General features: G+C 36.5%; 2 protein-coding genes across 3 annotated transcripts; one reads left to right on the forward strand and one right to left on the reverse strand.

The window, feature by feature from the left end:
• Positions 1-4: 4 nt before the first annotated feature.
• On the reverse strand, positions 5-4,133 carry RB195_011724 (uncharacterized protein; the record flags this gene model as incomplete). 2 transcript variants are annotated; one of them, XM_064193260.1, is made up of 6 exons in its annotated part: positions 5-113; positions 380-489; positions 1,618-1,721; positions 1,803-2,016; positions 2,659-2,787; positions 3,852-4,133. In XM_064193260.1, the coding sequence occupies 6 exons, from the start codon at positions 4,131-4,133 to the stop codon at positions 5-7; spliced, it is 948 nt and encodes a 315-aa protein (XP_064050842.1). The 2 variants fall into 2 exon arrangements, with proteins under 2 accessions (XP_064050842.1, XP_064050843.1); XM_064193259.1 differs by lacking the exon at positions 3,852-4,133 and having other exon boundaries at positions 2,659-2,745.
• On the forward strand, positions 3,437-3,827 carry RB195_011725 (uncharacterized protein; the record flags this gene model as incomplete). The annotated part of the gene is made up of 2 exons (XM_064193261.1): positions 3,437-3,558; positions 3,632-3,827. 2 exons carry the CDS (start codon positions 3,437-3,439, stop codon positions 3,825-3,827), a joined length of 318 nt encoding a protein of 105 aa, XP_064050844.1.
• Positions 4,134-16,839: the final 12,706 nt, after the last annotated feature.

The following is a 16,839-nucleotide window of genomic DNA, read 5'->3' on the forward strand; positions in this document are numbered from 1 at the left end:
GAGTCTATAAATATTGTTTTTTGAGTGTTTTTGCAAGGGTAACGACAGTGTCGCGAGGTTGGTGATGGTAGGACTTCTTCTTGAGTTTATAGGCGAGTATGAACGTGATCACCCTCAATTTTTCCTACTGACTCATTTAGATTTATTAATATTATATTAAAACATTAATATAAAATTATTTTTTATTTATTAATATAAAATAAAATAATAAGAAGAAATCAGAAAGCGATTTTGCCGAAACGTTAGCCAATAATAAAGGACTGTAACACACATACTAAGGAGAAAATATTCAAAAACACAGAAAATATAGGATATAATTGAAGGATTCAACTCCCTTCGTGGCTACGATGGAATAAAAATGATAAACATATGCACGTACCTAGCACTCAGTGCTCCACTGATGAAACACATCGCTACAGCGACCAACGACAACACCAGATGAGCCATGTAGAGATTGATGGAGCCAATTTTAGCTGCAGCACTTCCTACCTGTAAAAACGCAGTTAATTACAGACGCTTGAAAAAAAAAAACAAGCAGAGGAAGTTCACTCTACGATGACTACACTTTGTTGCATTTGAATCTAGGAAAAAAAAATCGTTAATGAAGTCCGATAGCAGCAACTTTGTCTGAAGATCTTCAAATTAAACGTTAAATTTGTTGTGGAAACAGGGACGAATTACCACCAGTTTTGGAAAGTGAACGCGCCAATCAGAGCACCCCTGCGCCGCCTCTTTTTTCTTAGAGCTCTTCTCAACTGCCAGAAGGATGGAAATTGATGGTCAATTCGTAGGAATTGAGAAATTATACTTTTCTCTTACGCTGCCTGAAGGAGAATCGACCTTGCTGCTCATTATAAGAGTAGTAAACCGATTCTAACTGCTGTTTAGAAAAAAGAAAGGTCCTGTCAAGTGGAGGAGGCGTAGGAAGTATAAATGAAGGGGATTGAATGAAAGAGTTTCATTTAAGGCTTCGGCACACGCTGAAATCTCCTGGAATTTATATTTATTTCCGGTAGGTAGTTATGTTTTTCCTTAATCCGAGGATGAAGTGCTAAAGGACAAACAGCACAGCGTCAATCAATTCCTATGGGGATGCGCCTATGGTGTTCGTCTTCAATTCAGAATCGTTTTAAGATTACGAACATGTAACTGGCCCAAACAATGAATTGAGGGAGCTAGCCGATGTGTCACATTAGTGTTTTTATCCTCCCAGACAAGTCTGTCTATCAATTTATCGGTTCCTCGGAGGAATGAAACGCTTAGTTGACACTGGAGCGGTTTCGAACCACCCATCGATCGTGCAATCACAACAGAACTTCTTATCGACTACACTACCCATTATAAGAGTGGTAAATCAATTATAAAATTCTATTTTCCTTAACATTCGACGATTTCCCAAAAACATTAGAAGAACATCAATAATTTCTTATGACCCGACTCTATTCTAGGACTTATTTTTATTTCCAAATGCTCGGATAAATCAATATTTCTGACAGCCGTAATGCAAAATTCCTCATTTTGTTCTTCTTTAGTCATTTCGAAGTTTTTTCTTCAGGCAAAGTGGCACAAATCCAATTTTGAAGTTTTTTGAGCACTGAATGATTTTGTGGAACGTACCAAAGAATTTACAACATAAATAACTGATGTCCATATTGCCGAATAGTATGGGCAGTAATCGGAGGTGTCTTGATAGCACCAAATTCCTCCAGCGAGGATTACAACTGAAAATATTTTTTTAAAATTTTTTATGCTGTCTTTTTAAATTGTATTACACTCATATTTTTCAGTATTTCTAGGCTCACCAGCCAACATCAGCTCGACAAGGCACAATCTGAACATTCCTCGATTCTCTCGACGTGGAAACCTGTCGAACCACAGAGGATTATAGGCGGGATGCTCATAACCGCCATACGATGGCGGAGGTGGTGGCGGATGAGGTGGCGCTGACAGCGGTGGTCGCCCTCGTCCAATTGGTCCAGGAGTTTGATAGGGATTTTTCGCGGAGTCTGCACCATTCTGTAAAAGAGTAGGTCTCGAGGCGAAATGCAATATTGAAGAGGAATTTTTAAAGGCATCACCCCACGAATCTGAGGTGATACGGATTTCAAGTGGAGTATTCGTATACGGGATCGTAGATTAAAGGGAGGGCGGTGATTCTGTCCATTTCTTCCTAATTGCCGTAAAAAACGGCCAGAAAGATACGGCTTCGAGCGTTCCGGCGCGCCATGTTTTCTACAAGGAGTTCGACTAGAGCGCGCCAGCCGTGTACACACGCTGCATCTTCCGAGCCGTTTTTTACGGCAATTGGGAAGAAATAGACGGAATCACTCCCCTCTTCATAATCTACTATCCCTTATACGAATACTCCACTTGAAATCAGGTTACACCTCCACATCAGATTGGTGGGCTGATGCCTTTAAAATCGTTGGGAAGCTGGGATGGTGCTACAGTAACTGCTGTCTACAATATATTCATGTTTGGAATCGCTGTGATTCTCAAAATGGACTTATCACCTAAATTAATCGGATTAAAATAAATTAGTTAGTTCAGTGAAGAAATTTAAAGCTTTCACCTAGGAATAATTTAATTAATTCAAGGATGTTCCGAATGTCTAAGGAGTCTCCGAATTCAAGATGTTCCGAATGTCTTTAAGTATACCTGGTTTATAGTGATCTCCATGCTTGGTGCTGTTGGAGCCTGCGAATACCCGTAATGATAACCACCATATTTGTAGTCTTTCCCCATTGTAAGTTCAGGTTCGCCGGCACGGCGACAAAGCGCCGAGTTCTGAAATCATTCTTACTGTACTCAAGTCTGTTTTTAAAAAATATATATTTGAGCAATCAACGAATGCAGTGAGTCGGAAACATTGGGACAACTTTCAGGCGCTCAAAAAAGGTAAAACGAGACAAATTCGAAAAGAAAAATTAATCGGAAAAAATTATATTAAGGTTGCGCTGAAGTGTGGGGAAATATTATGTCCGATGTGTACGCTTACGTCCGCTCAATTCTTGAAAAAAATCCCTTTTTTTTTGGACATGTGGTGATTGATGGAAGAATGCAATTCTTAGAAGGTCTTGCAGTACAGTTGATTTTGAAGAATGTCTGAATTATTAGGCTGGACCATTTGTCACCATTTGTCATTTTTTCGGCTTTATTTTTTTTTACTCAGCTTACAACAAAAATTAATCAATAATATATTCGTCATTGTTTACAACAACAATTACAAAAGTGTCACATCTCATCGGCAAATCGACGCCTTTTCCGAACGGGGGACGAAAGTCGAAAACTGTCCTGTTCGACTTGGGGAGATTTTTTGGAATTGAAGGGCCGGAATAAGTGGTAATCTGAGGAGACAAGGTGGGGGGGAATAGGGAGGATGGGGCACCGTGTCCCAGCCTAACTCCTCCGGTTTTTCATGGGTCTCCTTAGCGACATGGGGCCTCGCGATATCGTGGACGAGAAGCACCGAAGCTCATCTCGGCCGTTTTTCTCGGAAGGCCTATGTGAGCTTCCAGAGCCGACTAGCATATATGAAGTCGGTGACGGTGTGGCCTTGTGAGAGCAGCTTATAAAACGTCATTCCCGTCGAATGCCAAAAGCAACAAAGAAGACACTTTTTGGATTGTAGGTCCGATTTGGCTTGCGTTGGCGGGTCTTCTCTTCGAGGAGGACACACGGCACGGTGCGCGTTAGAGGACCCAGCTCTGATCTCCAGTAATAAGATCTTCGAGAAACTCCTTCCGATGCGGGCACAGAAAGAGAGATTGACAGATGGATATCCGGGTAAACCGGGTACCATCCATCGAGATGTGAGGGATCCATAGAGCCAGCACTTTTATGTAACCGACTGCCTGGAGGCGATTGACGAGTGTTGAATGACTACACCCCAGCCTCGTCGCAAGATCGCGGGTGTTGATCTCCGGATCCTCCTTGACAGCGTCGAGAATGGCGGAGTCTTCGACAGTGTGGGGGTGGGGGTCCTGACCGAGGGTTGTCTTCGAAGACGGTGTCTCCGCTTGTGAAATGAGCAAACCAGCGCTTGACAGTCCTGATGGTAGTGGTGCCCTCGCCCAATCTGCTGTTGATGTTACGGGCTGCCGCCGTTGCTCCAATGCCGCCACGCCATTCATAGAAGATGATAGCTCGAGGTTGCTCTTGCGTAATTGACATCGTGATTAAAGTTAAGGAAAGCCCCCTGGCTATATACGCCTATTGTGAGAAGCTTCGAGAGTGTTCTACAACTACAACATGGTGCAACATGGTTTCTTCCCAAAAATATGAAGTTCTGGAAATTTCGAAAAATGGGTGACAAGACTTTCTGTCCAGCTAATACAAAAAAAAAATCTATCGGAATCACTGAACGACTAAAAGATTTTCCATTTCTAATTCCCAATTAACTCATGCTATAAATCATTGAAATAATTTAAATTTGATCAATTAGTTCTCCACCGTAAGTGGAACCACAGGTTTTCTGGAAATTCGAGATGTAGGGAAACTGTAAACTTTCGATCGTCAGGAAACCACATATCAAACGACAGAAGAAACATCGTTAAAGTTCTCGGAAGTAGAATGACCACGAAAAGAAACTTTAGACAGAAAAGAATGAACGAATGAATACAGGGTGGTATGAGAGGAACGAGTTTTACATGGTTGGCTAATGGCTTAGTAGGAAATGCTTAGGGATCAGTAGCAAATATAATTCCAGGAACGGTACGCACAAATCTGTAATATTTTATTTTTATTAGGTTTTCAAAATGAATTAATAATACAGTAATATATAATAATTTTAAATAAATAATAATCAGAAAAAATACAGTAAAAGCATAGTAATTTCACCACCTCCTTTACCCAAAACATGTAGAAACGCTGCAAGTAATAATAATTTTATGAAGTTAGAGTACATTTGAGCTAAAATCCGGTGATACTGTGCGGCGTATGCGTGGGACTTCGCTACCGCAATAACAGACAGCTGAAATAAGTAAGGGTCCCATCGCGTCGTTTCGAGCGTAAATGCTCACCGCAACACCGTCACCGCCGATTAGGTCGTTCCATACCCAACTATATGAATGAGAGCTGTAAGAGTTTATTTCTTTAAAATCCTTTAAATTAGTGGTGTGGTGGAGAGATGTGGACGTGACTTTATCGTGTAATCCTAGTATTTCTCTCAATGTTGCCAAAAAAAAAATATTTTTTTTTCAGTGTGGTTGTGGATAATTGTCATCTGACTGTGGTACTCCCTATCATCATTCCACAAAAGTGCATTATCGCACAAACAAACATTATGATCGATTCCGCCTTCTCTCCATCTCTGCCTCCTTCATTGAAAAATAGACAACTGGTTTTTTATGAGCTTATTTTCTACATATTCGACATATCGAATGGAAAATGTAAAAAAAAATTTGCTTTCATAAACAAGTCGTTGATGTATATCAAAGCTCAAGTTGTAAAAAAAATTTGCGTTGTAAGAATAATTCTAAACTGTAAAAAATGTCCTTAGAGCTGTACAGCTTATAATAAGAATCTAATAAAAATAATTCCAAGTTTTAAGAAAATAGAGAGCTGCACTACAGTTTATTATATTAGAGCAACTAGAAAAAAACTGTTGTTTGCTCGAATTTGTAAGAAAAAAAGTGAATTGAGAGGAGAATAAAATGAAGAGAAATATGACAAAGACTGACAAAAATATGTCAATCGTATGAAAAGACACGAAATTTCATGGAATAGTTGTTACAACTAGCACAAACCCCAATTTCTTTGTTATAAGCTCGGATTTATGTCCGGGACAAGCTCCCAGGATATTCTTCTTGCCGAGATCGCGTGGGCTTAAAGGCAGCACACCACGAATCTGTGGTGGTACGAATTTCAGGTGGACTACTCGTAAGCGGGATCGTCGATTATGGAGAGGGGGATGTGATTCCATCTATTTCTTGCTAATTGCCGTAAAACACGGCCCGGAAGATGCAGCGCGAGCACAAGGTTGGCGCGCTCCGGTCGAACTCCTTGTAGAAAATAGTGCGCCAGAACGCTCGAAGTCAAATTTTCCGGGCCGTTTTTTACGGCAATTAGGAAGAAATGGACGGAATCACCCCCTCTCCATAATCTATTATCCCGTATACGAATACTCCACTTGAAATCCGGACCACCTCAGATTCGTGGGGTGATGCATTTAAAAGTGGTGAAACGGGAACGATATTAAAATTGTTTCGATTTCAGTCGTTTTTGTTTTTTTTTCTTTGAAATTTTTTTCCTGCATAATAATGCGAAGTACACGAGGGGAATTTACCGGAGGGCTGCTTAATTCGAATCGAATCGATGGCATATTATACTGAACAATCTCACCAATGAACAGAAATGCTCTTCATCCACCATCAACAACACTGTGGTTCCACTATGGAATTGATTTATGGATCATTTAATGGAGTGTTCGAAGAGCCGCGTTTGGAATTTAGGTGTGGCTAGAAGGAAACGTGTTTTCGCATCTAATGAAAAGGACTTAGTTGATTCAGAGGAATGGAACCCATCGAAATAAATCGAAAAGTGATGAAATTTCCCGAAATGAATTGAAAGGATATAAAATAAATATAAAAATACTAATATGATATAAAAATAAAATGTTAGAACTACTTTCGATAACTCCAGGTAAACGCAGAATTTATAGCTGGAAATGTTCATTTATTGTTATTTGTTTGTTGTTCGCTTATTTATGTCATGGCATACAAAACAGTGATTTTTTGTAGAACTGAAATTTAGTGCCAAAAAATAGTCTTAAAAATAAAAAACAATAAAAAATAATACATAACAAATCTAAAATAATGTCTCTATATGATTGTGTATATTACTGTATAGTCTCTGTATATTTTTATCATTGATTTTTGTCTTGTGGGGTATCGCGTTGCGGTCGTGAAGCAATGCTCAACAGGACAATAAATCTGAAATGGACTCTACCCTTGTGCATTCAATTTGTGATAATCTAAATACAAAGTATAATAAATAAAACAATGAAATAAAAATATAATTTGAAGCAATTCATTCTTATCCGACCAATTCCTGAATCAACGTAGGAGAAATCGCAAATATCGTAGAAAAATAGAAAAATGTTAACAGAGTTCAGTTGATTTCTTGTGGAAATCTTTAAGGATTTATCATGAGTCTCAAAATCCTCCTCGACGTTAGAAACTATGCGAACTAAACTAGGAACTCTAATCAGGCGATATCCATTAGTTTTCCTGTAATTTCACACCAGACAAGGAAATCCATATCGATTTATCTTTTTCATTCTTTCATTCATTTTCATTTCATCGACCTTACATTAATTACAATGGATGGGAGTGTATGGTGTTGGATTTTCCAATCAACGGAAACAGCTCTGAAGGAAAAAAATAAGAAATGAAAAAAGAAAGCGAAAACAAAAATCTTCCTGTTAACTTTTCCTTTTGAGAAAATTCATCGATTAGGCTAAATTGTTCGGATGAATTTTTCTTCACACCTATTCGTTTCCAGAGAAAAAAGTTTTCTAAACTCGAATGGCGGTCCGTTCATCTCAGACGAGCAGTAAACAAACAACAAGCGAGAAAACAACGCTGTTTTCACGGAGAAGGAGCGAGAAAACCGAAAAAACTTTTCCATTAACGATCGACTAAGTGAAATAAAAAAAAGATCTTGTGAAAGATATGCGCGAAAGCACGCATCGATGATGAAAACCGCGAGCTCTTTGGTTTTTTTACGCTACGCGGATGAGTGGTAGCGCGAGAACATTCTCGACTTATCGGATGTTGTATAGATCTGCGATGTTTCGCTGCAGGATTGTATACATTAACATTTAAAGCCGCGCCGTTGCAGCTAAAAGGGTCCCGAAGCGAATTTCACCCTACTCAGGAGCATCGAAACAACAAACGTTTGAAATGGATTCAAGCACACTATCGAACATTTAAAAAAAAAAAACAAAAGCAAACAAAAACGATGTGGAAATTCCAATAAATTTATAATTTCGAACAAAAACGAAAACCTGTGACCGAAAATAGGTGTCGCTTTCTCCGATTTCGAGTTAATCAATCAATATTTGGACTGTAAAGGATATATATTCGAGGTAATCAATTAATATTTGGGACGCAAAGGACGCACGCGCGCGACCGCACGCGTGGGCTGCGCTGACACATTACAAGGTTTTTGGAATCAACTATAAACTTCTAGCTTCTTCAAACCTTCACAATAACATTATATAATATTAAGATAATAAAAAATAGACTAATATTAATTAAAATCATCCTGCTGCTAACGGCTACTCCACACTTTCTGAAATTTAGGTTGTAAAGTGTATTAAAGTACGAAATAATGTTTATTGAATAATGTCTGCTTGTACTAACATTGTATCGCGCTGATACATTATGAAGTTTTTGAAATCAGTTTTTTGAAACCATAACTTCTTCAAGTCCTCAAAATAATATTACATAATAATAAAATAATAAAAATAGAGCAATAGAATACCATGTTCGTGTATACTTTTAATTGAATATATTTCTTTACCAACAGCATCCTTCCTTCATTTTTCCTTACGATTTTTTCCCTTCCTTATAGGAAGAAATTTCCGATCACGTGAATATTATATTTCATATTGGATGGATTCTTTGAAATATGAGACATTCAATTATGGAAATATACCGAAATCACTTAAACTTTGCGAGAAAATCAAAAAAACAAAGAAACGAAACGACGAGGTGACGTGTTAATCCAATTTGCGGTCACGGACGATTTCAAAATCTCTTAAGATCCTCATAGAATAAACTATTTTTTTTTGTAAACGGAAATTTCAAAAAAAAAAAACAACTCATTAGATATTTCTTAAGGAAATGATAATAAAACAGGACAATCCGAGGTTTTGTGATGGATGATGTCGTACACAAGTGGTGTAAATCTTTCCTCCGTCGAACGTCCTCCATTTTATTTTTCTATATTCTTCAATTTGAAAAAAACAAACTTTTCAATATTAGAAATTTGTACCCACGGAATGTCTATATGGATGTCATACACAAGTCGTCCATTTAACGTCCTCCACGAAAATATTTTTCAGTTAGAAAAAAAAAACGTTTCAATATTCAAAATTTGTACCCAGGGAATGTCTATGTCTACGATTTTTTTTTGTTTTTTTTTTGTTTTTTTTTGTCTACGACTTTTTTTTTGAAATTTTATGGTTTAATATAAGAGATATAAATTTGTTTGTGTTGCGAAAGTACATAAATCTAGAGGGAAAATTGAAACGATGCCAAGAAGAATGGAATCGAGAAAAAAAGTGGTATTCGCTTGTTTTAAACGTTCATAGAAATAGTTAGAAAATTTCATTCGTTGACGGTGAGTTCATCATAAAAATAGGAAAAACATCGCTGAATGGCTCATATTATCCGAGAGCAGAAATTTCATGGAATCACTGCGTCACAACTATCACAAATCCTAATTTTCTAGTTTTCCAACACGTTTCGATTTATGTGCGCCATGCGCTCAAAGGACACCCATGGTGAGATCCCAGGCTGTATAAAATTGGGTAAAATTATGATATTAGGACTGGTCCAAGTCATTTTCAACGAGAAAGTTCAAAAAAAACACAATAGAAATCCACCATGCCTATGGAGATAGGAGAAAAATGTAACCGAATCGATCTCATGTCAGGACGAAGCAAAGGTTTTCCGTAGAGCGATAGCAAGTTCCAATATATTATTGCGCTATAGTTATTCTTCGAAAATCTCATTCATTGACAGCAAGCTCATCATAGAAATAGGAAAAACAAAAACAACAACAAAAAAGGCACATTTCCAGATCCAAGTTGCAGATCGCTTCTTGAGTTGCGGACCAGCAAATTCGGCCAAAAATCATCAACAGAATATAACATACAAATGTGCTCCAGACAAAAATATCATTTATAAGGATTGAGAAGGGTTTCTGAATATTTAGCTGAATTGAATTAGCAAAAAAAAATACAGATAAGAAGGAGAAGGAATGAAAATTGAAAAGATCTGGATATAGGCTGATTACTAGATCAAATAAGGTTCATTACCCGAATAAGTCCGAAAAAACACTTGAAGGAAAATAGAATTAAATTAAAATCTCCAGTAAAAAGAAGAAAAGAGAATCATTAAAGAAAACAAAATCACCAATTATGTAGTCATAGTGCAGTTTTTGCTAGAAAAAGAAAGAAAACCGCTTATTCAGCAGGTAAAATCATTTTATTGATCAGCAACTACCAATCGATAAATCAATTATTTCAAACACAAAATCTCTTGCCTATAAATCGAGGTTTGTTCAGCATTTTTGCACGTTAATTTGGTCAAACAACATTCTTAAGAACATACATTGATTGCAGATCATGGATGATCATAGAAATTTCAAATAAAGGATCTTTTAGATAACGCAGAAACGTTTACTTTTAGTTAATAAAGAAATACCAAACATGGTTACAGCTCAAGCAAATCGATCAAAAACTAAGGATCTCTGGACTTTCAAAATGATTTCCACGAAGTTTTTCACTCAAAAATCGTCTCTGAAAACTCTCGACTCTAGAAATACCATCACAGTCACAAAATTATTTTCGTGGGAATCACTTTTGAGAGATCAATGCCAAACTTCTTCAGGAGTGGTAAAGAATCAGAATTGTGTGGGAAATATTATGGTTACTTGAATTTTAAAGGGTTTAAGTGAATTTTTCCTTTTAAAACAAAAAATAAAAAATAAGAAAAATAAAAATGAAAATAAATAAAATTAAATACAAAATATTAAATAAATATAATATCATAATAAGTAATAAATATTAATTAAAATAATAAAAAAGCTTTTAAAATAAGTGATACAACAATTGTAAAAGAAAAAGGCATCAAGGATCAACTTAGAAAATTCGAATGAAAATGAATGAATTTAACTGGATTGAAAGTAAAATAAATCGAATAAATGAGTTTAAATTAGAAAATAGAATGAGTTTTGTTGCAAAAGAGTTTCGCAGCTTCAAGGAACAGATCACGAAAACTGGGAAGATTATCCAAACACTGGGAAATAACACCGAGAAAAAGTTATGACAACGAGGTTTTTCTCGCTAACCACATGCGATTCAAGATGCCTGAGTCGAACACTTCGCTGAGTAATTTCCCGGGAAATCAATGAACGATCTGTTGTAGCGCGGAATGTGTGCGACCTAATCATATCGGTCGCTGAAGAGGTGACATGACGTCGACCAGTTCTCTCCGTGCGTGCGCACGTGTAACACATGACCCAACGGCGGAAACAACGCAACGGAGAGAAATGCGTGTGCGCGAAGAAATTGCGCCGACGCGGCGACGGCGAACAACGACGACGATCGTTGGCTTTTGTGGGGCGGGGGTGGGAAAGAACGAAGATGAGATGAGGAGTGAAGTTCACACACGAGTTGATCACGAGCTAAAATATCGCCAGCGCGTACGATTTAAAAACGCCGATATCGACTGTTGCTGGCCGAGAGCCAACACCGCCGGATGCATGGGACAGCAAGGAAAAAACTGCTCGGCTCATGGAATAGATTACATCAAAATAAGCGTGGGCGGTAGTTATCGTTAGTAGGTTAAGTTCTTATCAGGAAATGGCTAAAAATAGAATGGAAATCAAATGCTTTGTGAAAAAAGCGAAAATGTTTAAGAATTTCATCTGTGCAAGAACATTTGCTTCGAAAAAAAATTATCCCAAAATGGAATTCTAGGAAAATGGAGTTGCAAAAAGAAGAAGAAATTGCCCATGTTCGACTGTATTTGAATCTCGGCACGTTGAAACGTAGTTTTAAATTGATTTTCCTGAGCTGAGAAGAAGAAACTCTAATTAAAATAAAGTTGTAAAGAAATAGAATGGAATAAAATGGACTTTTTAAGGGTTACTGAGGATCGAAGGGGGAAAAATCCGGATAGAAACATTTCCACTTGCATTTAGTAAATAAATAAACAAATAAATTTGCTTCTTGATAAATTTGAACGAATAGTTCGGATGAACGCGAAAAATCAATGAATAAATAGATTTCCTCTTTCTAAATTTGAAAGAATAGATCGCAAGAACGAAAAACTGAAGAAAAACCATAGTAATTATTTAAAAATGAATATTTTCGAAATAATTGTCACCTGCTGCTTGCCTTCTTGTGCTGAAATCCAACATTTGAACCGGACAGCTGATCCTAACCGCCGTCCGGGAACAGCTGATTCATGGATTGGATTTTTGTTGTGAAGCAATAACGTAACGCGTGTTCTAGTAGTACGTAAGAACTATATGTGCTAAGATTTATGACAGTTATAGGGATTTTTATGGGGAATGACTAAAAAAACGAGAATGACTTGCTTGATTTCGTTCTCATATTATTATTATTATTATTATTATTATTATTATTATTATTATTATTATTATTATTATTATTATTATTATTATTATTATGATTTTATGGTATTGTTGTTGTTTTAGTGTATTATTATTGTTTATTATTATATAGTTGAGATTACTAAATCTAATTAAATATAAAATTATTGATTAATTATCTAAACTAATTAATTATAAAATCCGTAGTCACTATAATAATTAATTATTATATAATTAATTATTATAGTGACTACGGATTTTCTCAGTGTTTTTTCTGCTCTGACTTAAACAAAATATCTCCACTTTCTTTCATTTTTTGACGTAATATTGGTGCATAAACAGAAAAAAAATTGAATAGATAACTTGATAACAAATGAATTTTTAAATGTTAAAAATGATAATCCTTATTTGTTTTCATTGATTATTTTTTCTCGTTTATTTTATTGACTATTTTTTTATTTCCATTAATTACTCTCATTCATTATTTCCTTTATGGTTTTGGAGCTGTACAGAAGATTTATTGATCTATGATCTTAAAGAGCTGAGATAATGGTTTCGGTATTATCCCTATTCTTTAGTGATATCATGAGAGACTCGCTAGAAATTCACTTCTGCTCGAAATTGCTGAAATTTCCAATTTTTTGCATGCGTTGAATAATCTATAGAGACCAGCAGCACATACGAACATGGCCCTTTCAAAAAAAAGATGCAGAACATATATTAAAGTGTTTAAAATATAATAATGTAAAAATGTAATGTATAGTGTAAAAAATAAATGGTAAAAAATATTTGAAATATTAACATCACATGCATGTTATTTTCCTAATTTTATAGGAATTACACGAAACTCCGGCACGAAAACGATCACGTGCGTCCATGCGTGTGTGCGTACGATCGTATGACGTCGAATTCCTCTCCTATGGGCAGTACATAGTTACAAAGGCGTACTGATTAATGTTATTAATGATTTTATTAATTAATGTTATTAGTGATTTTATTAATGGCCAGAGGTTCAAAGGGAATTTTACAATTCTTGAAAAAAAAAGAAAAGAAGGAGCATTAGCCAGTTCTTTAATTAAATTGAGTTATAGTTCAGTCGAGTAATTAAAAACTACGTTGAGTAATTAACTGAAATAAATCTAAAAAAGCAAAAACGTATATAATTAGTTTACCATACACCTTTTAGCTACTATTCAAAGACATTGGATTATATTTTTCCTCAAAAACTGACGATCCTGAAAAATTGTGTTCGTTTGGTCATTGAATGAATCAAAAATTAATGAAATGCAAAAAAAAACTATGATGACAAGCTGCACGGAGAAATAAAAAAGTTTTTTTTTTATTTTTCTAACAAGCTTCATTTTCCTTCAGCTCCTAACATAACCACACTACTTTTCTTACAAATTCTTTTTTTTTGCGTTTTTATGGATAGAAAACTTGGATCAAGCCAATTTCATGGTCATCTGATCCACTTTTCTGCAAAACCGAAATCCTGAGAAATTTCAAAAATGTCAAGAGTTCATATGAGTACTTTTATTGAGAAAAAGAACCCGTATTCCTATGACAATGGGTATTTTGAGTTTTTATGTCCGCATTTGCGGACTAGATTATATGCCACGGAAATTTGTTCAAATTGTTCAAGATTAAAAAAATTCCATTAGAGTTGTAACAAAATCGTGTCCTATTCACGACACGTCCCTAAAAAGAGTTGATGGACGTAGGTGTTCGAATACGAAATGCTTAAAAACTGTCCTAAAACGAGCATATTTATTATGTATTGAAATTCAGGCAAACGTTGCTCTCCATGCAGAGCACATCGATGACTGGAAACTGAAAGCCATGCAGTGTCGTGAAACCTGAGATGACCGGAAGGATCGATTCACCAATTTCGCTCCGATGAAGGGAATTTATAGGAGGGTTTTCGGGAACTATGATGCAATCGAATCGTACCGTATCCGTGGATTATGGTATGGGATGGAGGTGAGTCAACGAGGGAGAGCGGGAGAAGGAGGAAAAGCTTCGAGAGGAGGTGAATGACGAAATCATCACGGGGGTAAACGAACTGCTGGCAGCGGGTGGTGATGGTGAAGCTCAGCTCTGTTTGCACAGTCAGGCTCTTTCTCTCGTGCTACATCTCGACGAATGTACGTGAACGAATAACGGCGCAGCGGGCGGTGCGGCATAGAGAAGTGGAGCCGCTACGGTTCGCGGATGCCACCTGCACATCCACATCCATGTAAACACAATTGCGAAATAACGAAACTCGACCAGGTTTGAGTAATTAATTGAGTCATTTTGCACTTAGAAAGAAAAAAATTTCCCAGAGCCACATTAAACGTCGGTGCACGACAAAAAACGGAAAAAAAATCATTAGAAGCAAAAAAACCGTTACAAAATTCGACATTTTCAAGAACATTCGCGCAAAACATCTGAGATAGTTGGATAGACTCCGCCCAGATTGCTTTTCCGTTAATGATCTCAAAACGTGTCATCTTTATCCTTCAGAAACTAGATATTAGGAAAATTTTTCTTAAAAAATTAGAAAAAGATAATAGAAAAATTGAAACTGGTTGAAAAAAAAGTTGATAAACTTGCTCGATTGATACTCGATATGAAATCGAATGGAAGTAGTACATTTTCAGCCAATCGATAGATCGGTCTCTGACCAATTTCGCTTAATTTGTTTTTTTTTGCACTAAAAATAAGAAGTATGGATCTATAAAGAATTATAAACAACTCTCTAGTAAAATCCAATTAAACTCGCACTCTGATGACTGATTTTTCCTGTTTATGCTAATGTTTTAAATTTAAATTTAAATTTCCAGCACTTTTTGTGGTATTTTGTAAAATCCCGAAAACGCACTGGAAGATAGTTGGTGTAGCTCACGAAGTCCATAACAATACTACTTTTCGGAAAGAAAATGAACAATGTGAACGGGAAACATTTCCAATATCATGACACACGAAGTTATCACAAAGGGGCGGAGCATTTTGCAAAACGGTGCACATTACTTCGTTTCTTACTTACTACTCGCATCTTTTCAAGTGCCATAAAATGCGTGAAAAATAAAATTATTTTATTTTATTTATAAATAAACAATTTAGATACATAATATAGTTTTATTCTATCAGGAAGATTCATCAGGATTTTTAGAAACTAATTACTACAAATATCTGTGGCTCCTTTCGTTCTACGACAGGAAATCTACAATTTTTGTTCGTAAATGAGAAAAAGAATAGCGGTTGAAAGAAAAGAAAATCATGAATAAATGAAATTTATGAACTGCTTCAGAGGATCAAGCATACTTTGTGATATTGGGGAACGAATTGAATGAACAAACAGCAGAAAAGCTAATTTTCTTGTAATTTTGAAAAAAAAAGCGCAATTCGAATTCGAGCGCATCACGCACCATCAATGAACGAATGTATCGTTGCTTTTTCTTTTCCACGACACAGCACAGTTCCCAAACCGTGTTCATATTCTGCGTGGAAGCAACATAAAAAGATGTACTTGTGTGAAACTGTTCTATACGTGGAGACTAAAATAGCTTTTTGTATACACAAATAATCTAACATGTTTCAATTAATCTCATACAAAATCATATTTTCGTTTGATTTTTTCTCTGAAAAGAGCTGAAAATTTCGTAAAAATAGCACAGATTCTCAGGCATTAGGAATCGACTACAGTACAATTTTAACTATTCGGAATTGAAGAATGAAGCACACACAAAAAAAAAAAAACAAAAAACAACAGACATGGCATACATAAGGAGATTTAGTCGGTTCAAAACGCTACGAAGGTCGATTCATTTGCTCATACGGCTGCGCTCGCAGCAGCGCGGTGAGCCCAGCAATTGCGTCAGTCATTGCAGTCCCTTCTGTGAAGGAGTAATGCGTTTGTTTGAATTGTTTTTCTCTCTGGATCTATAGTGTACCTCCTCAAACGCAGTCAAAGTTCCTGAGTTATAACTAGGGGTTTCTCAGTACCTGATCAAGTGCAGTTAGTTCGAAACGGCGTGAAGCTCGGCACAGTTGCGTAAGCTGGAAACGGCGGAAAAGGTTGTGCTTGCGGTTGCGAGCGACTCGGGGTGCAGGTAATTGTGGAGGTGGTGAAGTTCCCACCGCGATCGCAACCGCTTAGTTCACCACATCGCTTCGAACGCAGCTGCATTCTCAACTGAATCGCACTTCGTAGCGTTTTGACACGACTATATCTTCTTATTTATCCCATGTTTGTTGTTGTTTGTTCGTTTTGTTTGCTGTGTTGTATTTTTCTTGTTGTTTGTTTGTTTATTTTCGCTGCTATGATGTATTTCTCGATCGCACCATCTTGTTGTTTGGTGTGTATTAAGAGCAATTTTTCGTCGTTATTCTCCTATCACCAGCTACTTATTCTATATTTCAATATTGTTAATCTTATTGATCGTTCAATGGGAAAACAAACATAGTCACGAGACTCACTTGCGCGCCCTTCCCAGCAGTCAGCCA

The sequence above is a fragment of the Necator americanus genome, chromosome III (genome assembly GCF_031761385.1).
Source record: "Necator americanus strain Aroian chromosome III, whole genome shotgun sequence".
In the NCBI taxonomy this organism is placed as follows: Eukaryota; Metazoa; Nematoda; class Chromadorea; order Rhabditida; family Ancylostomatidae; genus Necator; species Necator americanus.